Source organism: Lagopus leucura, unplaced genomic scaffold (assembly GCF_019238085.1).
Source record: "Lagopus leucura isolate 7727_CA_CO unplaced genomic scaffold, USGS_WTPT01 Super-Scaffold_100009, whole genome shotgun sequence".
NCBI lineage: Eukaryota > Metazoa > Chordata > Aves > Galliformes > Phasianidae > Lagopus > Lagopus leucura.
Window position 1 is genome coordinate 11254758 of NW_024962266.1, and position 22397 is coordinate 11277154.

The following is a 22397-nucleotide window of genomic DNA, read 5'->3' on the forward strand; positions in this document are numbered from 1 at the left end:
TGTGTTTGAGATGTAACGTGGTACATTTTCTAAACTTGCCTGAGAAGTTCTTTTATAAAACTGATAAGAAGAGAATATGTAAAAGAAAATTTATGCATGGGGTATTCTTACACTACAAAGGAAAAGAAATTACATTCCTGTACAATTAGTGTCTATCAGTCTCCTAGGAACACAACCTACTGAGGTAACAGCAAAAATAAATACCAGGCTTTCATGTGCTGCTACTCCTTTATTATTTTCTCATACACAATTTAAGCAAAATAGTTGAGAACAGAGCTACAGATTTGATAGTGCCCCTTATTCCACATACCTAACATAAAGGATCCAAAAGAATAAAGCGTACACATTTTAAAGGGGAAAGGATACATCATCTATGTATTTTCTCAAAACTGAAATAGTTATTCTTTATTTTGGTGAACCTGAATTCTTGAAGTTTCTAAGTGATGCACTCAGCTGCCCAAATACATACACTATATTCTGTTTGCTGTCCTGTCTGTACTCATTTTATTGATAATAGTAAAAAAGAACTTTCCATTTCTCACACCGCAGATTTGCTCAGCACAGCAAGGGAAAACTTGCTATCATCCTTGAAGTTAAATCAAATTGGTTGGATGTGATAGAAGGATCCTACTGTTCACATGTTATATGTCCACTGAACTATAGTGCAATGCATTGCTGAGGTATGTTGAGTTTATTTTGCTTTTGAATCTTCCTTCTTTCCTCTTGTTTCTTTTTAGACTCTATAAGTTTGAGTTTATCAGCCCCATTCCTTGGCATTCAATGATGTAGGTATCTTTGCTGGGATCTTCCTCTTCTGATTTTGTCACAGTAAATTTGGCCTAAAATAGCATTAGAAACACAAATCACAAATTCAGTTATACATAAGTTTAAATTTTCAACATCTGATGCCCAATGATCACTGTTTGTTTATGCATATTACAGATTGGACTTATTTCATTGAAAAAAATATATTACAGGAGTAGAAGTATCTAAACATTCTAAAGGCATTTAACTAAATATATTCAATTTCTACTGGCAAGCTCTTATATGAACATTGAAGCTGTTATTTTATCCGTGTTAGTCCTCCATGATGAAACTCAGTTCACAGTATCTGTTAAATATAGAGTGAATCTATACAACTGCACCCTTTTTAGTTACTGGATGACAACTGACAGGTGAAACTTCCTGAAGTTTTGGACTCACCTTTGTTAGCTGTTCTGCAAAGTGTATTGCAGTTTGAGTATGAAGTGTAACTGGTCCACTTTTCACTTTAGACACTCCCTTTGCTAATGCCATAAAAATGATCAGCTGAAAAGGGAATGAAATTCTTAAATGAAATTAGGCAAGCAAGATAAACAGCAATACTTCCTAGATATTTGGAATGCTAAATGGAAGCAAATTACTAACTCCTTCTTCAATAAATACTAAGATTTGCAGGAAGGGAAAATGTAGGGATGTGGCGCAAAGCCAAAGCATCTGTGGTTGCTAAGGAACACATGTATTGTACATGCATTTTGCTAGTTGTAGTGAAGTCTGCATCCAGAAACCTCTAAGACATCTGACTGTTCACTAATTCCACCACAGAAGGTCTGTGGAAATACAACCAAATTCTGAAATCTATGTGCCCTTCTTTCACTATTCAGACTTATGTTATTTTCAAGTAATATATATTTAAATGTTCTTGCTACTTCAAGTGAATGTGATGACATATACGATCCTTACTTGGTCTTGTAAAGAATCATCCACAGCTCCACCATGTTTAAGATTCTTAAGCAGTATCTCAGCTGCTTCAATGCCAACTTTGTCAGAATTTTTTCCTAATGGAAATCCAAGAAGTTAGGATGCTATCACTTATTTGTAACATGTTAAAAATACAGAGGAAAAAGCAAACAAACAAAATAAACACACCAACAACAGAAATTATCAACTTTTTAGAACTTATACTTATACTTAGAACTTCGATACTTTTGTCTCGAACATCCACTTGAAAAAACTCATGTCACATGATGATATACAGTGCATATCCCCTAAGCAGTGTGAAGCATGTAGCCAGCCACACTTAAAGTCAGATAGACTTTTTAGTCACATCATTTAGATGAAAAGCACATCTGTTCCTTTAATTTGATAAACATCTAGATTCAGCACTGAACAAAACTTTCACAGGTAAATCACAGAGCATATGTATAAAGTCCAGAAGTATTTTCCACTTTTGTCACTAGGCAGAAGCAGCACAGAAGTACAGAGTGCATGATTTTATTTATAGAGTTTAAAATCTGTTTGTTTTCACTGACACTTTTTACAGAACAGCATCCACTTATAAAACAACACTCAAAGTATCAGATCTTGGAACAGGTTAACAAATAGGAATCTTAATATACTATTATACTTAAGTTAATTCTGAAAGAGGCATACTTTGCTCTTACCTCTCCTGCCAAGTGATGACCCAGCTAACAAACAACCTGTTGAAGTCTCTGCAACAATGCTGAACAGAAAAAACAGAATATGTATTAGGAACAAAATCACTCACATTACAATTTATTTATCAGATAATTAATCAAGATCTAGCTAATCAACCAGCAAAGTAACCAGCAAAGCTACATGCGTTAATAGGAATTATGAGCTCATCTTACATTATTCCACTTCCAGTCCCAAAGGCTTGATCATCAGGTTCTCGAACAGTCTGAATGTTAATGTAAAGATCTCTGATTTCTTTTCTGATGCATCTCACTGCTGCTGCTGACATATCTTTTGCCAGCTAAGAAGATGAAAGGTAAAACCATAAATTAATTAAATGATGTAATGATAGCAATACTTTTTCTTCATAAGCCTAATTATTAAAGTGGATCTTTTAATAAACAGACTAAAGAGAAAAACAAAGGATTGTTACAATATATCTACAGGCAAGCACTTAGCATCACTTCTTCTCAGAATTTTTCCCACTGATAATGAATAAATGACAGATTACAGTGCTGTATATAGAAGCTCCAATAGCAGTAGAAATTTCAGTAATTCTTCTCCATGTATATGGAGAAAGATTTAATTTAGTCTTGATTTTCTTAAGACCACAGACTGTATAAACAAATTAAATTAACAAAAACAACACACCAAACTGACAACAATTACTATGCACAGGATATACTCTCTAACAGATAATGTATGAAATAACAATAAAAAATAACAACAAGGCGTGTGGGAGGAGATAAAGCTTATCCCATCCCTGCGATCCAGCGGGAGAAAAAGACTGTAGCCAATATTCATAGGGTTGGAGATCTTAAGATAAAACCACCACTCCGCAGCTCTTCAAAAAGTAACACCCTTTTCCTCTCCCTTCCTCTTGTGCTTCTGAGGCTGTGTGTGGGAAGGAACCCTGAGGTGATCCCACTACTTATTCCCTGTAAACATAGACAGGATGGGAATATTGGAAAGAAGGGGTTCAAAGGATCAAATTTATCTGTTTTGTCTTTGGCTAACTTACCCTTAACTAGTTCTGCCTAATTCCATTAACAGTGCTTGAAATGGCTGATTCTGTCTGACCTCTCTCTCTTATAATGCATTGTAGTTTACCCACAAATATATGAAAAGCTACTGATTGAGATTTAAGATAATCCACACAAAAGTGAATGATACATAGGTATAAAATGCCCTTCAATATTTTTTAATAGTTATATGAAGGAAGTTGCTTATAGTGTTCTCTTATTTTAGCTGCTACTGCACTCCTAAGCAATAAGTCCTTTTTAGAAATGTCCAAAATTCTATTTTACAGCCTGATTAAACTAACCCATTTAATACAACTACTTGGCTTGCATGTGGAAGACTGCAAAATACAGGAACAGCAGAAGTATACAAGGTACATTACGTGCAATTTTGTATAGATTTATGAAGTTGAATACTACCAAGGCTATTATCAGCACTCACTTTTATAGGCAGTGCTCCAGCAACAAATGCTCTTCCATATATCTTTGTCACGGTGCCACGTTCTGTTAAGTCTATTGGACTTAACTCTTTGACTGGTGACATCTGGACTACAACTTCACCACCTCCCTGAGGATAGTAGCCCCTATGTACAAACACGAATCAGATGTAATTAAATGCAAAGATCACAAGGAAACTAAGAAAACAGCTGGGAGTCTCCTCATAAATTTTATGACACATTTTTATGTTCTCTGCTACCATACATATGAATTTTGTTGGTGAGCCTTAGAACTGTTTATAATACAAATCTATTCTTTAATAGCATTATCTCATAGCACCTTATTAACCACCAAACACTAAATGAAACTGGCACCTCAGAAAAAGCTAGATAATGGACTGTCTCTTCAACATGCATTTCCCTTGAGGGGTAATTCATAGGGAACATTAAACAGCAGCTGAAAATTCAACAGTGAAAAAAAAGACAAGAGAGAACTGTATCACATTCATCATACAGCGATGGTACACACAGGGGCAGCTAAATGCTGTAGTTAATGAATTATAAATTCATCCCACAGGTAGATTCAGGGCACCTTGTGTGCCTCCAGGCTCACACTGGTTCAGTAAGGCCCATTTCTGTCTCATGGCCCTGTAACTTACCTCTTTTTTACGTCACAATTAAATGTGAAATTAAACTTTTCAACTATTGGCTTGAAAACCTGAAATACAAGCAAATATAAAAACACAGAGTGAATCTCTTATGCACTACTGCATTCAGTCTTAAAAAAAAAAGAAAAAAAAAGTTCAAAACAAACATTTCAATTATGTTATAAAAAAAAAGTTAATCTCATCCATGCAGCTTATTTGAAGATCCTTATGCTTTATTCAGAATAATATTTTGGATTAAAGGATTCTCTTATGGAAAGAGAAATTCCTAACAATTCACATTTAGTAAATAGCAAAAGCAAAAATCTTTGTTTTGGAGTTCCATTATACACTGGTTGCTCTCTACATCCAATACATACATAGTTTAATATTCTCATGCCTAATTGTGCAATTACAAGTTGCAGTAAGAGCAACAGAAGTACAAAAGTTACGCTGCATACACACACCTGAAAGATGCACCAAGCCAGAGAAATCTTTCCCTACCATGATTGTGTAGTCTATCTGAGGAGCCATCTCAGCGTTTGTCCCACCTTTGAAATGCAGTTCTGATGGGGAAGCAGCAAACAGCACACAGGGCATTGCTACCTGCATCAGCAGACACACGCTCCTAGAAGGAAAGATACTCAAATGTCACACATGTAGAATCCATGTAGAATCACAACGTGCCAAAGGCAAATAAATGACCTCACAGAGCATTTATGTATTTGATTTTTAACATTAACAATAACATTACATATTTAACATTTTAACATTATTTAACATTAATATTTTTAACATTATTATTTTTAACAAAGTAAACATATTATTGTTTAAAATTTGCTAAACTAAAATCTCATATCTCTAGCAACCCTGCATATAAAAGTTTTTGCTTTACAATAATTGTATCTTTAAAATAAAAGTAACATAGCTTACTTAGTATACTGACAGTACTGGGAAAATTGTAGGGTTAGATAGCAGGCAGTAAAACAAGAAGGCTTAAGCATAATTTTAACATTTTCATAATTATTTGGTTATAAAATATATAGAAACCTACCAAATTTCCTAGAAGCTGGTCCACATCTCACAGAAGAGAATGCAGGGGCATAGAAAACATGCTTTGAAGTGCATGATTCCTTTATAATCGAATCCTCTATGTTACATATATAATAAAAACCCCCTTCCAATGTATTTTCTAAAATTAAATTTGATCAACAAAATGAAAGTTATTTCTTAAACACACTCCAAATGTTTGTGAGCCATACTTTTTTACACTAATCCTTCTGTACTGCTGCCTACTCCAGCCCTTCTGTGCTATTTAAGACATAGAAAAGACATCAGCTCGGTTGTTTAAAGTGTAGCAGCTCAGAAACGTGTTTTTCTTAACTTAAAGGAAACTTTCACTTGTGTCTAACCTAGCTTATGCTTCCAAGTTCACACCAGTCTTCTTCCCTAGCTGAACTTATTCCACTAATTTTTGCAACAGGTTCCAGGAACAAATGATCCAACACAGAAATACAGAAGAAACACAGAGACAAAAAAAAATAGTGGATGGAGCGTATTCCCGGATCCCAAACACCAGTATGCCCTATGGCACCATCATATGAGTAAGTACTACCTTTAAATTGACTTTATTAGATAAAGAGGATCAATTCAATATTATTGTATAATCAATAAATTAATATCAGTATATTTGTTCAACACCAGGTACGTAATGGTTTTACAATTTCATATTTGCAATTTCTAAGATACTGATCTAATTTGATGCATAGACTCAACAGTTGAAGTACAAATGTAAGAAAATAAGATATGTTTTTAAATGCACGGGCATCTGGTTTTTAGTTAACATTAATCAAGTGTTCGACTTATGTATCATTATAACTTCCACTTGTATGTTCTTTATTAATACACATCCTGCTTACAATACTGGTCCTTTGGCCACAGGTATCAGGTAGCAAAGATATGGCTCATCAACCATGTGTTAGTGTTCTTTTGTTCCTCTCTCTTGTGAGATTTTTAAAGTTACCAAAACCTAATTTATCATGATTTTCAATGTTACCAAGAGCAATTAAGAGCAGTTACTTGCCAGTCATTATCCATGTACAAAGACATACCCTGCTGTTTTGGTATCTGCTATGTGGGTTCCACCTTTGATCTTCCCAGGAGTGAAAGTTATTTCTGTTGAGCCAATTTCTCCGCCCTCCAGGTTCCCTTCACATAAATCTCGAACAATCTCCAATCCAGACAGATGCTGAGGCCTTAACATCACAAATACTAAGTTAAAGATTCATGCAGCAGACTAAAGTGATGTTTACATTATTAAAAACAAAACAACAAAAACCAAAAACACCGAACATCAACTGATAAGCACAATCGTAGATTTCAAACAAAGATCAGAAATTCAGTCTGGTTCCTACAGTATTTCTCCTGATTTCACAGGTGCCAACAGGGCAGCATTCTGACCATTCTGGAATTTTTAGGATCCTAGTGGGAAGGATACATTAGAGTGGGTCAAGCCAGGCAGATGAGATGCAGGAGTCATTATCTTAATGGGATAAATGCTTGAAAAAGAAATATGGGATAATGGCAAATGGGATAATGGCAAATGGGATAATGGTGGCAATCCTGAACAGCCAAGTTCCATGCTAGGAAAGAGCTAGCAGTTCTACTGTGCATGCGCTTCCATTTGTTTGAGTGGTTTAAATAGGAAGAAGAAGAAAAGAAAGAAAAAAAGCAACTATTTGTTGTTTGCTTTCCTTTTTCACTTGTGCACTATTTCGTTATGTTCTGAGGACACCACTAGGACTGTGAGGTATGATTTTGTTCAGTAGCTTCTAACTTTCTCCGGGCTATAGGCTGTTAAGAGACTACAGCAAATTACTAATTGACAGCTAAGCCTGCCTGAGCATCTGGATTTCCTTTCACAAGCTCCACTGCAAAATAAACCACAACCAAGCAAATGTATATACTGCCCTATGGACTGCTTTCAAGTATGTATAAAGCAGTAGCTTAACTAAGCAAGACTTCTTCAGTAAGCTCAAATTAACTGCCTCAGGGCACAAATATCTCCTGGATGTGTTCAAAGCCCAGTGATGTTAGTCAAGAAGTGTGAGAAAATAATGGAGTTAAAGAGGAGCAGTGGCCTATGAAGAAGGAGGTTGATTATTCAGTTAAGATAAGAAACACAACTAATGTGTCTGAAGCGTTTGGTGACATCAAAATGAGAACGACTGCTCTGGGACATACAGACAGCACATGTTTTTAACACAGAATGCCGTATCTCTGCAAGTAATGCCTCAGGGAGGCAATGTATGATCTTAACTATACATTGCCTCAGATCATGCGAGCTGTTGGGCAACTTGGAGAACGCTTCTCAGACCCGACGGGTGGGGCCAGGGCGCGTTCTGCCCTCCTGGCACAGCCGGCACTGGGGAGGTGCAGGTGCGCTGCCGGCACAGGGAGCGCGCGCAGAGCTGACTGCGGGCGGCTCTCCTGGGACTCCTCCACACTCTGTCCTCCGTCCTGCCGAGGAAGCGAGCCACAAACAACGCTTTCTGACTGAAAAAGCCCTCTTAGAACATCGGAAATGCACCATTTCTGTCCTCGGAAGCGTTTCGGCGCTCAGACAAGGGGCGGCGGCGCCCCGGCCCGAGGACTGCCGCGCTCCTCCGGGACGGCCAGGGAGGCAGAGCGGGGGCCCGGCAGGGTCGTTACCTGAGGCCGGGCTGGCTCCTCCCGGCGCGGATGTGGCGCACCCTCAGCGGCAGGCCCAGCAGGCAGCTCAGCGCCGTGGACACTCGCAGGATCTGCCCGCCCTGCAAGGAACGACGCTCGTCAGGCAAGGCAAGGCAAGGCACGGCCCGCCCGAGCCCAGCGCGGCCCGATGCTCACCCCCTCCATGATGCCGCCGTCTATCTCCACCCTGTCCCCGTCCATGGCTGGCAGCCAGCGGAGCCGTCTCTCGCGGAGGCCCCCGCCGTACGGACGGGATGCGGGCCGGGCCCGGAGTACAGCGAGAGCGCAGCGGAGCAGCGCGCTCGTGGAAGCCAAGCGAATCGCGCCGCCGGGTGCCGGTGCCGGGTAGCGGCAGAGCAGGCGCAGAGCGGAGCCTCCCGCCCGCAGTGCGTTGGGGGCGGCACCGCCGCGTGAGGCGCCGCCGGGTCCCACCGCCCGGGCGCTGCGCCGCGCCGCGGGAGGGGCAGAAGCCTTCCCGCCCCGCTGCCGGGCCCTGCCTGGAGAAGACCTCTGCCCCGGGTTCGCGGCCTCCCGAAGCAGGAGTGCGGCCGGACCGTAGCCGTCACGTTTGCGAGAACTACGCGGAGGCCAATCGCGGGGCTCTGGGAGCGGCCGGCCCTCGCGCTACTTGCACTCCTCTGCCGCCGAGGCGCGCGGCCGTCGCTCCGTCAGTGGCTTTTCCACAGGACCCCGACAGGTGACGGCCTCCCGCCGCTCCCCGCGGGCGTGTCTCGGCCCCGAGGCGGCGCCGCCGCCGCCGCCTCGCACATAGCCGGGCTCCCGCCGCCGCCCCCCGGCCCGGCTGGTTGGCTGCGGCCGGCGTGGCCGCGCGCGGGTTGGCCGCTCGGTGGGAGGTGTGCGGGGCGTGGGGCTGCCTCTTCCCGGAGGAAGATGGCGGCCGTGACCGCTCTGAGGAGCAGCTGCAGGACCGCGGGGCGCCTGGTAAGGGTAGCGGGGATCCTGTGGGTGCCGGCTCTGTTCGCCGGCGAAAGCGGTGCGCGGCGTCTGCGCCTCGCCTTCGTCGCGAGTCCCCGCCGCTTCCTACCGGCAGCGAGCGGCAGCCCCCCCTGTACGAACGCGGACAGCGCGGGGACCGGCGGCTCCCCTCAGCCGTGCCCCCGGCGCTGCCCGTGCCCCCGCTGCCCGTCAGCTCGCGAAGCTCGGCCTGATCCCCGCGGTGTCGGGCGCCGCTCGTGCCCGCTTCCCCGGGGACTGCCCGCGTTCCCGCACCTCGATGTGTTCCCGCTGGCCGCGTTTCCTGCGAGAAGAGCCCGTGCCTCCCGTAACGGGCCGCTGCCATCCTCTTCTTGCGTTACCTCTCGGTCGTCCGACTATAGCACTGCCCAAACGTTTTGCTGCCTTGCGGCCGTGCATCAGTCCCTTGGTGTAGCGAGAGATCCTTGTACAGAAGGGGAAGCAGGCGTTTCCCCGGAATCCAGCAACCCACGTTCTTGTAAATTAAACTGTGCAGGTGCCTCACCGTGCTTCAGCATGTGAGTCCACTGGTTGTTCTTTTGGATGCTTATAATCTCTAGAGCACGTGCCATCGTGAAGACGTTATTCTTGTAATTACTGGATTTTTGGCTGTGAGTAACTTGCTTTAGAATTTGGAAATGGGAGCTTCTTTTTAGTTTTCTTCTTAGCCAAACCACCTGCTTTTGCATTCGGAGGGTCATTGTGATGAGATGAGAGTGTTCATCTTATCAGTGTGGATGCTGAACAGTGTACTTTGGAGTTGGCCGTTTATGGTAGGCATTTCCAGCAGCACATTGTGATTCTTGCTGAGCACTGGTTCTTGTGACCACCTACTGTGAAGCAGTGTTAACATCCAAGAAATCAGGATGGGTGGTTATTGCAATTCTGAAGTATTACATTTTTTCTCAGTATTTTTGCAAACCCTTTGAGTGGTGATGGGAGGGAGGATGGGCTGTGGAGGCGTTACATTGTGATGAGGGGAAGAAAGGAGCCTGAGGTTCTTGTGTTACGTGGTGAGGAGAGAACACTGATCTGGAGAGTATAGCATGGCGGTGTTATGGAAGAGAGGAGGACATCGATTCAGCATATAGGTAACTATATAGTTGGAAGTGGAGAGTATTAGGCAGAACAAATCCAGTGTAAGTAAACAACTCGATATGGAGAGCAAGTCAAAAGAGTTCTGTAGAAGATTATCTTTGATGTGGAATCATTGCTTCTGAGCACAATGTACGCTGATGGCTGAAGTATGTCTGCGTGTCATAGAATCATAGAATCACCAAGGCTTGGAAAAGATCTACAAGATCATCCAGTCCAAACATCCACCTATCACCAATAGTTGTCAATAAACCATGTCTCTCAATGAAATGTCTAAATGTTCCTTGAACACCACCAGGGTCAATGACTCCACCCCCTCTCTGGGCAGCCCATTCCAGCTTTCAGAGAGACATCCAACCTGAATCTCCCCTGGCACAACTTGAAGCCATTCCTTCTAATCCTATTGCTAGTTATGTGGAGGAAGAGGCCAACCCCCAGCTCACTGCAACCTCCCTTCAGGTAGTTACAGAGAGTGATAGCTTCTCCCCTGAGCTTCCTCCTATCCAGACTGACCAATCCCTGCTCCCTCAGTTGCTTCTCATAAGGCTTGTGCTCCAGACCCCTCACCAGCTTCGTTGCCCCTCTGTGGACGCTCTCCAGGGCCTCAATGTCTTTGTTGTAGTAAGGAGCCCAAAAATTGAATGCAGTACTTGAGGTACAGCCTCACCAGTGCTGAGTACAGAGGTACGATTACCTCCCTGCTCCTGCTAGCACTACTATTTCTGATACAAGCCAGGATGCTGTTGGCCTTCTTGGCCACCTGGGCACGCTGCTGGCTCATGTTCAGCTGAGCATCAACCAGTATCCCCAGATCCATTTCCTCTATGCTCTTCCAGCCACTCTGCCCCAAGCCTGTAATGTTGCCTGGCATTGCTATGGCCAAAGTGCACGACCCAACACTTGGTCTTGTTGAACCTCATCCCGCTGGCTTCAGGCCAGTGATTATCTGACAGCTTCCATGCATCTCATGCAACTTTCAGTCATTTTTTATAACAAATCTCTCATGTGAGCTGCTTAGTCAAAAAAGATCTGTAACAAAACTGATAATTCTATCAATTCTGTTAAGCTGTACACCATTATAAAATGTAACACTGACAAGAAAGCTTTGACACACTTACACCTCTAAGCTGGAAGACAGCGGAGTGTTTTACCATGATTTTGGCATTGTATTTCAGCATTCAGAATAGGCAGAGACACAGATCACAATATTACTGAACTACTACAGTCAAGGGTGGACACTCCATCAAGTAATCCATCACCAGTATACTGTGTAACAACATTCTGTGCTGAGGCCTGCAGTCAGTTTTTAGGGTAAGCGATTAAGAAAAGCACAATAAACTTCTTCCCAAAGACACAACTCTGAGTGAACTAAGTGGGCAGCACCAATTATGCCCTGAAAGATTTACTGTTTGTTCATTATAGAAATTAGAAGAATATTTGCTCTAGATCAGAGGATGCAATCTTAGTAGCAGGCAGATGCAAAGTAACTCAGTATTACTGACTTTGCTGTGTCCTTTATTAGAGATTGTTTTGTGCAAATATTTGTTCCTAAAGGAAAGGTGATAGTAAGTATAACTATCAGTGCTAGATGGAATAATACAGAAAACATGTACATAGTCAATTCAGAATTGTACAGCTTTCAGGATAATCTGCACATTAAAAGTATAATATAAAATCAAATAGTTCAACAATGAGGGGTGAGTGGGAGGGGAATCAGCAAGTTTCATGCTCTGAAATTCTTTGAAGGGATATTAAAAAAGTAAGTTAAAATGAACTTTCCCATACAGGTGTCCTGTTTTCTGGCTCATCTGAGAAGATAATTTCTAAATTTTACAGTTTTGAGCTACTGGAGGTACACTGTAGCACCTGTTTTTTTTTATTTTTTTTTTAATCTCTAAATTAATTAGAGATAGTATCTACAGATCATTTGTTATTTTTATTAACTTGACATCACACAAGGCACCATAACACCAGAATTAAGTGAGATTTAAGAAATATTACTAAATAAGAAAGGGCATGAACTAACTTCTGATGAGATTAATGATAAAATGCTTGTTTATGTCAATGCAAGTGCTACTGCCTTTGTTTTGACCAAGATCACGACCAATTACATGTTTTAAAGCATACAGCTTTGTACCAAGAATCTTTCAGAAAATTCTGATGACCTTTGAAGTTGATTTCTGGATGAATATAATTACAATTGAAGTTACTTAAAGATGCTTATCTCCTTTACATTAACAGAATTAAAAGGATAACTGTGCCCTCTGTTGTGAATTTCTTTTCCCATATTTAATTCTGATCAGCTTTTGATTGGAATAAGAACTGGCAAAGAAAAACATGCTGATTTTTTTTTTCTTGCAGTCTATAGGACTCTACAGCATTCACACTGCATGAGAGTATTTCAGATGTCTAATGTAGTTGATATTATCTATGCTTTTTGTGTGTGTATCTTGGCTGAACTACTTGTTTACAGAAACTATAGCAATTATGAATCTCTTATCAAATGTTGTAATGATTTTTGTTAATTTCTTATGCTGTTGTGGCTTTAATCTCCTATGTGTTGTGTTAGTAAAAGAAGTTAAAGACATGGCAAAGTTCATGCCAATTTAATGGTTATTATATATTCAGTAATATGCATTTTGATTGTATTTTCCTAAGAAGTTCTCCATGGAAATTACATGTTCTGGTAACTACTGTTGCATCATTAATGCTAAGTGAACTCTGTCTTCTCAGCCTAATGTTTTAACACCTGAGACTTTTTTCCCCCAGGTTTGTGTTCACCACGTTAGATCGTGCAGCAGCATCCGCTTTATAAAATCAAAATATGCGTGCGTGTTTGACAAATCTGCCTTCAACTTTAGTCAGCAGCAGCGATTATTCAGAACATCTGCTGGTAATCTTTTTATAATAAAATATTTCGATTTGCTCTTTTATGAATGTTATGTCAGTGGCTTGAATATAAATGGTATTTAACTATTTTTGCTGTGTACGGTTTATTCTGTCTGATGTCTTACACTTAATATTAAGCAAGCTGACTTTCCTTGTTTTTTTGTTTTTTAAGTTTCAAGTGGCCAAATTGTCCAGTTTAAGCTTTCTGATATTGGAGAGGGTATTACAGAGGTGACTGTGAAAGAATGGTAAGCTCAGCTTCCTTAGAAATACATTAAGAAATCAGCAAGTAGTTTAAATACTATTTGGAATTATCAAGTATCAATAATTATTTCAGAGAGTATGTTTTCTATTGAAAGACTATTGAAGTCTTTCAAGTTTTGATTTCCACATTTTGAACCTTTGTATGTAGTGACCTTTACATTTTGTTTATTTGTAATCTGTTATATTTGGGAATAGAAAAAGTAGAGGAAATGGCATGCCCTAACTGCACTTGTATGTAGGCTTTCTTTCAGTGATTACTGTTTTTAGAGGAGATCTAGGCTGAGCTTTAGAATGTTAGAAAAAGTGACAATTCCAGAGAATCCACATGGTTTTGTCCTGTACCCCTTCTCCATTTACTTTCATAGAAAAATGTAAATTGTTCCTAGAAAGGCAGCAAGTAATAGTTTAAGCAAAATCAAAGTGTCCAGTAGGGAAAGACAGTGTTGGAATGCCTTGCTCTTTGTACAAATAGGATCATTAGGAGGCTTGGTTTGGAAGTTACCTTGAAGACTAGCTCTCACCCCCTGCTATGGGCAGGCAGGGCTGCCACCCACCAGATCAGGCTACACAGGGCCCTACCTAACTTGGCCTTGATTGCCTCCAGAGCTGGGGCATCTACAGCTTCTCTGGGCAGCCTGTGCCAGAGTGCCACCACACTCTGAATAAGGAAGGTAAAATAGAAGAAATATTTCTTTGTACAGGAGACAGTTTCCCACTTCTAGATTTTTTTCTGAAACTGATTATATACTGGTCTTGACAACTTGAAACAGAGACCTTCTTCAGCTTCAAACCAAGTTAGTCTTTTTTTTTTTCTTTCTTTTTTCTTTTTTCTTTTTTCTTTTTTCTTTTTTCTTTTTTGAAGTGGTTTATAATCTGTCACAAAAAAATTTTCTTAGCAGAAATAATAGTAAAAATTGTGTATGTGATTGTATTCTGAAATGTGTCATTTCACACAAGTGCAACCTGGTGCAATTGCTTTGGAGCAATCTGGTGGAAAGTATATAGCAAATGTATCAGCTGTATTATCTGTCACTTTATCCAGAATGCATTTTGTATTATGAGGATATATCTAACTGAACTTAATCTAAAGAATACGCACCATAGGTTTTTATTGTTATATTGTTTTATACTAGCATGTGTCTTTTCTCTTAGGTATATAAAAGAAGGTGATAGTGTTTCTCAGTTTGATAGCATCTGTGAAGTGCAAAGCGATAAAGCTTCTGTTACTATTACTAGTCGTTATGATGGCATCATTAGAAAACTCCATTACAATTTAGATGAAATAGCTTATGTTGGAAAACCACTTGTGGACATTGAAATTGATGCTTCAAAAGGTATTGTAAGCAGTTTTTCTCTTGCATATTTTGTGTTTGTCAGCTAGAGCACGTTGCCCAGAACCATGTTCACATGACTTTGGACGTCCCAAAGGGGTGGTACTCCACAGACTCTTTAGGTAGCATGCCCCAGTGCTCAGTTACCCTCACAATGAAAACGTTTTTCCTGTGCACTGACAAAGCTTCCTGTGTTCCAGTTTGTGCCCAGGAGGTATTTCATCCTTACACTGGATGTTGCTGAAAGAGCTTAACTCTGTTTTCTTTACGCTCTCTCTTCAAATATTTATATGCTTTGATGAGATCCACCTATCTAATCAGAGGAACCATCTTTTTCTAGGCTAAACAGTCCCAGCTCTGTCACCCTTTTTTCGTAGGAGGAATGCCCCAATCCCTTCATCATCTTTGTTGGCCCTTAGCTGAACTCCCTCCATTACCTCCATCTCTCTCTTGTTCTGGGCCTGGGCTGGATACAGTACTTGAGATGTGACTCCACTAGAGCTGGGTAGAGGGGAAAGATCACCTTTCTCAGCCTGCTGGCAACACTGCTCTAAACAGAGCCCTGGGTAGTGTTAGATACCTTTTCCAGAAAGACTTGTTGCTTACTCGTGTGCAGCCTTTCTTCTGAGAGGCCTATATTTAACTGCATTTGTCTAGAAACACCAAGATGGGTGTTTCTAGCTAATACTTCCTTTGTTAGTTTTTGTAAGAAATTTGAGACTTTGTTCTGCCTTTTTTTTTCAAGTGCCTATTTAACATGTACCTGAGTTAGAAACTTTAAAGCAAATTCTGAAATTCAACAAGTATCTATAACCTAATTAAATTAAACTTTTTCTTCTTGCTTTCAGGTGTTGCTCCAGAAGAGGATGTTGTTGAAACACCAGCTATGTCTCATGAGGAACACACACACCAGGAGATAAAAGGTCACAAAACATTAGCAACGCCTGCAGTTCGTCGTCTTGCTATGGAAAACAATGTAAGTTTGCTGAATTACGTCTTGTCACATTTTATCCCTCTTTTATGTACCAGTTTGACTGACTGAGAGGATATGGATTAGAGGATAGTACAGTGAGGGATGTCTTGTTTTTGAATATATTTCAAATGTGTAAACACCATTGTAGAGATGGGGATAATTATGCTTTCTGATGATTATGGCAAGTTAGAAAAGAATTAGTGGGCTTAAAATGCAGCTATGTTACTTTCAGATGGTGGCTTCTAAAAAACAGTGGAAGTATTGGAATGGATCCGTAGGGCAGAGCAGGAAGTAGGGAAAAATTTAATCTCAGATTTAGCTACCATGCTCTGTTCTCCAGACTTATGTAAGAGCAAGTGATGGAATATATGGTCCTTTAAGGACTTTTCTAATTCTTTTTCTGTGTTAATCCACTGTTTTTTGAAAGCTTATGGTGCATTTTTTTGCGAAAAATAAAACAACAAATAGAGAAATTTAAATGACAAATAACTCTCTTCAAATTAATACTTCATTATTGATCCTGTGATAACAAGGTAAGTAGTATTCACTGTTCTTCCTTTAAGTATGCAATTAAGATGTCTTATGAGCCTTTTAGGTGATTCAAACAATGTTGCATACCTAGTAAATCACAGAAAGTGACACCTGATGCTACAAAGGCAGATGGGTTCTTTAGAGATCCTGGGTAGAATGAAGATGCTACTAAGCTGTAATTACAATTAAAGCATTACTAGTTCACCAAATTTTTGTAATTAGCGTAGCACAGATCTTATTTATTTATTTGTTTATTAATAGTGTAGTGTACAGTTACTCAGTATTTGTTCTAATCACCTGGACCATATCAGGCCAAAATTATAATAGTTAGTATGCAATATAACAGTCACAATCTGGATTTGTAGAAGATGTAAAGGAATATGAGTCACTCCCTCCATCCTTGGAAGAAGCATACCGCAGTGGAGCTGTCCCTGAGCACCAGGGTCACACATTTTGCTGTCCAGCAGTGGATCCATTCCACATCCCCCCTTAAGACTTGCAGCTGCTTGATTTTACAGGCTGTGCTCTGTGTCCTGTTAAGCTTCCCTGTTCTGTGGTGGCTTTGTTGGGTTCATTTTGGGTGGTTGAGTGCCCAGGACCTTCAAGATGCCAATAGGGAGGGAAAAGTTGTCTAGCTACCTGCAGCCTTCAAAGTCAGTGAGGAGAGGGTGAGCAAGGACTAATACAAGACCCATTTGCTGTAATAGATACTGGATATTTGTCTCATAAAATGTTGTTGGGTTATGCTAACAGATTCTTTCGTAGAGCCTTTTGTGATAGGACAAGGGGAAGGAAATGCTTTCAAAATAGAAGAGAGGAGATTTAGATTAGATTTAAGGACAGATTTTTTTACAAATAAGAGTGGTGAGGCACTGGAACCTGGAACAGGTTGCCCAGACAGGTGATGGACGCCCTGTCTTTGGAGGCATTCAGAGTCAGGCTGGACCAGGCTCTGAGCAAATTATCTAGCTGTAGATATCCCTTTTTTTTTTTTTTTTTACTGTGGGGGAGTTGGGCTAGGTGGCCTTTATGGATCCAATGTTTTCCAACTCAAAAGATTCTGTGATTCCATGCTAACCATATTAACAGGGATTAGGAGCCAGGAGTTCTGGTTTCCAGAAAGGGAAATAAAATGGCAGATATGTTGGATCAATAACCGTTAACCATATTTCATAGTATAGGAATACTTATATTGCTGTAAATATGTATATTGCTGTAAAGACAGTGTCATAATTTGTTACATACTTTTCAGATCAAATTGAGTGAAGTTATTGGAACAGGGAAAGATAACAGAATCCTGAAGGAAGACATTCTCAAATTTTTGGCCAAACAAACGGGAGCTATCCTACCTCCATCACCAAAGGCGTTGTCAAAATCAGAGACAGCGCCAACTGCTCCAAAGGACAGAGCGCGCAAAATTCCAACACCTGTTTCCAGACCCATTGTGTTTTCAGGAAAAGATAAAACCGAACCTATAACAGGTAAATCATCAAGTACAAAAATCTTGAGAAATTGTTTGCAGTGAACTGCTGGTGAATGTAACTCAATGAACGTTTGTCTCCATTTGATGGGAGTGTTTCAATTTATTATTTTAAGCGAGAAATAGGAAAACATGCTCTCTGCAAGAAGATGTTGCATAAAGTTATTATTTTCTGATATAATTGTTCCTATTTTGGGCGGATGAAGTTTGGATGCAAGTTGCGCTTGCTCATTTTTAACCCATGTTTCCTCAGATTTATTCTGAAACAGGTTGGAATTTAGAAACACTTGTGAATTTGTTACAGTTTGAGTCATCATGTAATTAGTTGTAAAGTTATTTCTTTCAGAGAAACAATAAAAGACACAGAGATAAGAAAAAATCTCATTGAAAGAGGAAAGTGATAGATTTTAATTTTCAAATAATTGGAATTTCACTCTCAGTTCCAAGAAGTTAATTTTGTTCACGTAAGAAGTCAGTGAATATTTTCCAGGTTTTCACAAGGCAATGGTAAAGACTATGAGTGCTGCCTTAAAGATCCCTCACTTTGGTTATTGTGATGAGATTGACTTGACTCACCTTGTTCAGTTGCGAGAAGAGCTCAAACCTTTAGCACGAAGTCGTGGAATTAAGCTTTCCTTTATGCCTTTCTTCATAAAGGTAAGAAATGCAGCAGAACACCATATGGAATACTAATGCAGATTTTACCAAAATCTTATGATAGATCATTGTTTTAAGTTTGGAGCACACAGATCACAAGAAAAACATCAGCTTTTCTTGTATAATGCATCGTTTATCAGTTTACTGTTGGGACTGTAGTTAGGTTAGATAACATGGGAATGGAGAAAAAAGAGCAGATACAGCATGATGTAGTAAGCAAGTAAACATCACTGAGTGTGTAATTTAAACAAAACATATTTTAGAAACAATTGGTAGTTTTGATGACCTTCGTTAAACTCAGTCTCACTTAAAATGCCATGTAAGTGTTGTTGCTGGTAGTGAATCCCTCAGATGAATGAATATGTTTATGTTGTTCAGGTGAATTGAACATATGCCTTCTCTGGTTCAAACATGTACTCATGTAGTTGTCATGGTTTCATTTCCAGTTGCTGTCATCACTGGAGGCTGAATGCATAAAATTTCTGATAATGCTATTTCAACTGGAGTGTCAAGTACTTATTTTGCTCACTCTTTTTAGGGGGAATTACTGTTCCCTGCAATAACCAGCTGATTGGAGAGTTTAGAATGAAATTGCTGTGGAATATCCTAACTTTTTTCTTGGGTTATTGAATTCTAATTGTGGAACAGGAAGTAACTTGAGAAATTGATCATTACTTTTTGTATGTCTGCCTGACATATGTTTGTTTTTTATAAGTTTTTCCTTCTGTTACTGTGATCATAACAGAATATCAACATGCATAGGAGCATGTAGGAGAGTTGAAGCCGCATTTGATTGCATCAAGGAAATCTAGTTTATTAGCCTCATTTGTCTCCCAGTGTTCCTTATCCATGCACTTCTCTGAGTTGTTAAGTATAAGAATATATCTTTTTGTTTATGTTTAACAGGCAACTTCTCTAGGATTATTGCAGTATCCCATTCTTAATGCTTCTTTGGATGAAAGCTGTCAGAATGTCACTTACAAGGTTTGTAAACTTTTTGATAAAAGTTGTGAGCAGAAAACCCAAAATAACATTTGATGAGGGCTTTTCAGAATGTCTGAGGCAATGAATATAAAAACTGTGGTGGTGTGCTGGGAAAGAACTCAAGTATCCAGATACTGTCTCAGATTAAGTTTCATTCAATATAGATTTTATTTCAGTGTGTTATTTAATTAAAGTCATTTTTTCACTTCAGCTTGCTCTCAAAAATGTGTATTACTACAGTGATTTCCTGTTTTCCCCCTGAAGATAGACCAAGCAATTGTAGTGGTAATATCTAAAATCCAAAGACAGTAATTTTTAGTAATGGCACAGCGACTCTGCTGTTTGGACTGCCAGCTATTATGTACTTAAATCATATTTTAAGCTCAGTTTTGATAAAACTCATTTAATTTTTGTACAAGGTGCTGGCCAAATACTTCTAGAAAGAAGTCTATTTTCTTAAGTGATGTGTATATATGTGTGTGTGTATATATACCATATATATATTGTATAACCAAGATGTTATAATTGCAATATAATCAAAAGAGTAAGGCAAACAAGGATCACAAAAGAGAATAAGTAGAAGAGCTTACCCTTGGGTTGAGCTCACTAGAAGATATCAAAGAGGAGGATCTCCAGAAGAGATCCTTCCCCTCTGGTAGCCAGCTCTTAAATAGGTCCAGGCTCCACCCCTTCCGGTAGCACAGGTGAATTGCCTTCACCTGTGCTCCTCTGGCTGACTCATGGCTCACCTCAGGTGATCAATCAGAGGTTCAGGCCGTGACTCAGCAGTTCCCATACAATATATATAACATATAGTTAGTAAAACTTCCTTTTGTGCTGTTTTATCAGACTCTCTCAGATGAATCCTTACATTGTCCTTCTAGCAAGTATGCATGTTGTGTTGACTGCTTCTGTTAATGTCTGGTTAATGAAACTTATTGTAGGCTTCACACAACATTGGAGTTGCTATGGACACAGAACAAGGTTTAATTGTCCCAAATGTGAAAAATGTTCAAGTCAGTAGTATCTTTGAGATTGCTTCTGAATTAAATCGCCTACAAGCCTTGGGCTCTGCCGGCCAGCTGGGAACAAATGACCTCACTGGGGGAACATTCACCCTTTCAAATATTGGCACAGTAAGTACAAGAAAAATGAGAACTTGCATCTGAAAACTGCATTTGAAGTGAACATCTTAATAAAAGTTTGATATGCAGAGAACAAAATGAGCAGTAATTCCTGCAAGAAGCTTTTCAAGTAAGTGATACAATTATTTGTTAACTAGTATCCCCGGCATTTTCTTTTTTAGATTGGTGGTACTTACGCCAGAGCAGTGATTCTACCTCCTGAAGTCGCTATTGGAGCACTTGGAAAGATACAGGTACACTGACTATCTCAGTAATATGTTTAACTCTAGGGAGCTAAGGTTGTTTTCAGTGAAAATGTTCTTACGTGTTTCCTTGTTTTTAATATAAACTTGACTTCTTTCTGTTAAATAAGTGCCTTAAAAAACGTTGTGGTATTTTTAGATGGCTAAGCAGAGACACTGAAGTCTTTTATGCCAAAGTTTCAGCTTTTTCTCTAGAATTCTCTAACATTCACTCAGGTCTGTATTTAATCTTCTAGTTATTAGGCAACAACATAAACATTTTTTTGAAGTTTTTGCAACGTGGCAATAGCAGTCTTACTATGATTAAGGAGAAAACTTGAGACTTAAAGTATTTTGATAGTATTTAGCTTTATGAGCCAGATGGCTGAATCTACACAGAATTCTGTGGTCATGGCAGTTTCTTATTTTCTGAACTTCGGTATTTAACTATTTAATGCAGACATTTGAGATCAATGCTGGAAATGACATTAATATCAATTAAAAATACTTTTCACGTGTTCTTCCTATGAGCCTCATTTCAGGAATGCTTTAGGAAAACTGTCATTTTGAGCAGTAAAAGTGCAAGTAATTATTCAGGAGAAAGCTTCTGGGTCAGTGAAAGTTTTCACTACTTCTCTATATCCAGGATGGTGGAAAGTGGATATTGCTGTTTATTATGTTGGTTCACAGAAACAGCATGGGAAGATCTTTCATTTCTGAATGACACTACTGCTGTCTGTCTGACTTAGCAAAATATTTGAATTTAGATTAACAATAAAAATGTGGTTTTGTTAAAGAAAATATGTAATATTTCTATCTTACTCCTTTCACTGGTTTTTAGGTTCTTCCTCGATTTAATGGGAAAGGTGAAGTATTTAAAGCACAGATAATGAATGTGAGCTGGTCAGCTGATCACCGTATTATTGATGGAGCTACAATGGCCCGTTTTTCTAACCTCTGGAAATCTTATTTGGAGAACCCTGCTTCGATGCTGCTAGACCTTAAATAAAGGAAATCATGACTAGAATATGCCTTTAAACTGTGTTAGACTGAATAACTACAAAAGCTGGCTTTGCTAGCACATGCCCTTTGCTACTCATATTATATAATAACTTTCTGTGGTTAAAAGTTCTCAACAGCTGATATCAGTCTATCAATTAATTGTTACTTCTTTTAATTAGTAGTGCTGTATTTTCTTGTACAGCAGGCTGTCAATAGGTCATGGCACAACTTCTGAACATGGTGATGGATTGTCTTTATTTTGCCTTCTGTAATACATATGATTGTAAGACTGGTATAAATGAATCACTGATCTACATCTGTCATATTTTTAAACAGGTTAACTCATTTTGAAGGCGAAAACGCACAGTTCTTCTTTGTTGGAAACAAATTTATCTTAACAGATAATATCAAAATTTCCAAAAGAAGTTATGCAAAATTAAATGCAAATAAAATGTCAATTATGCTTCTGCTGTAAGATGTCCAGAGAGCTTTTTGTTGTTTAACAGAGTTAAACTCTCAGGTTTAACTACTAGTCCACTTTTTCCTGGTATTACTTGCACAGGT

General features: G+C 39.6%; 2 protein-coding genes across 2 annotated transcripts; one reads left to right on the forward strand and one right to left on the reverse strand.

Annotated features, from left to right (window-relative positions):
* Positions 1 to 209: 209 nt before the first annotated feature.
* RTCA (RNA 3'-terminal phosphate cyclase) lies at positions 210 to 8611 on the reverse strand. The gene is made up of 11 exons (XM_042874171.1): positions 8443 to 8611; positions 8266 to 8366; positions 6666 to 6809; positions 5059 to 5182; positions 4570 to 4628; positions 3916 to 4057; positions 2631 to 2755; positions 2424 to 2482; positions 1723 to 1817; positions 1204 to 1308; positions 210 to 839 (listed from the first exon to the last, which is right to left on the reverse strand). The coding sequence occupies exons 1-11, from the start codon at positions 8485 to 8487 to the stop codon at positions 741 to 743; spliced, it is 1098 nt and encodes a 365-aa protein (XP_042730105.1). The 5' UTR covers positions 8488 to 8611; the 3' UTR covers positions 210 to 740.
* Positions 8612 to 9127: 516 nt separating this feature from the next.
* Positions 9128 to 22308, forward strand: DBT (dihydrolipoamide branched chain transacylase E2). Its single transcript, XM_042873101.1, has 11 exons — positions 9128 to 9228; positions 13126 to 13249; positions 13418 to 13493; positions 14662 to 14843; positions 15689 to 15816; positions 17597 to 17825; positions 18315 to 18481; positions 19388 to 19465; positions 20410 to 20601; positions 20772 to 20843; positions 21673 to 22308. Exons 1-11 carry the CDS (start codon positions 9178 to 9180, stop codon positions 21838 to 21840), a joined length of 1467 nt encoding a protein of 488 aa, XP_042729035.1. The 5' UTR covers positions 9128 to 9177; the 3' UTR covers positions 21841 to 22308.
* The last annotated feature ends 89 nt before the right edge of the window (positions 22309 to 22397 follow it).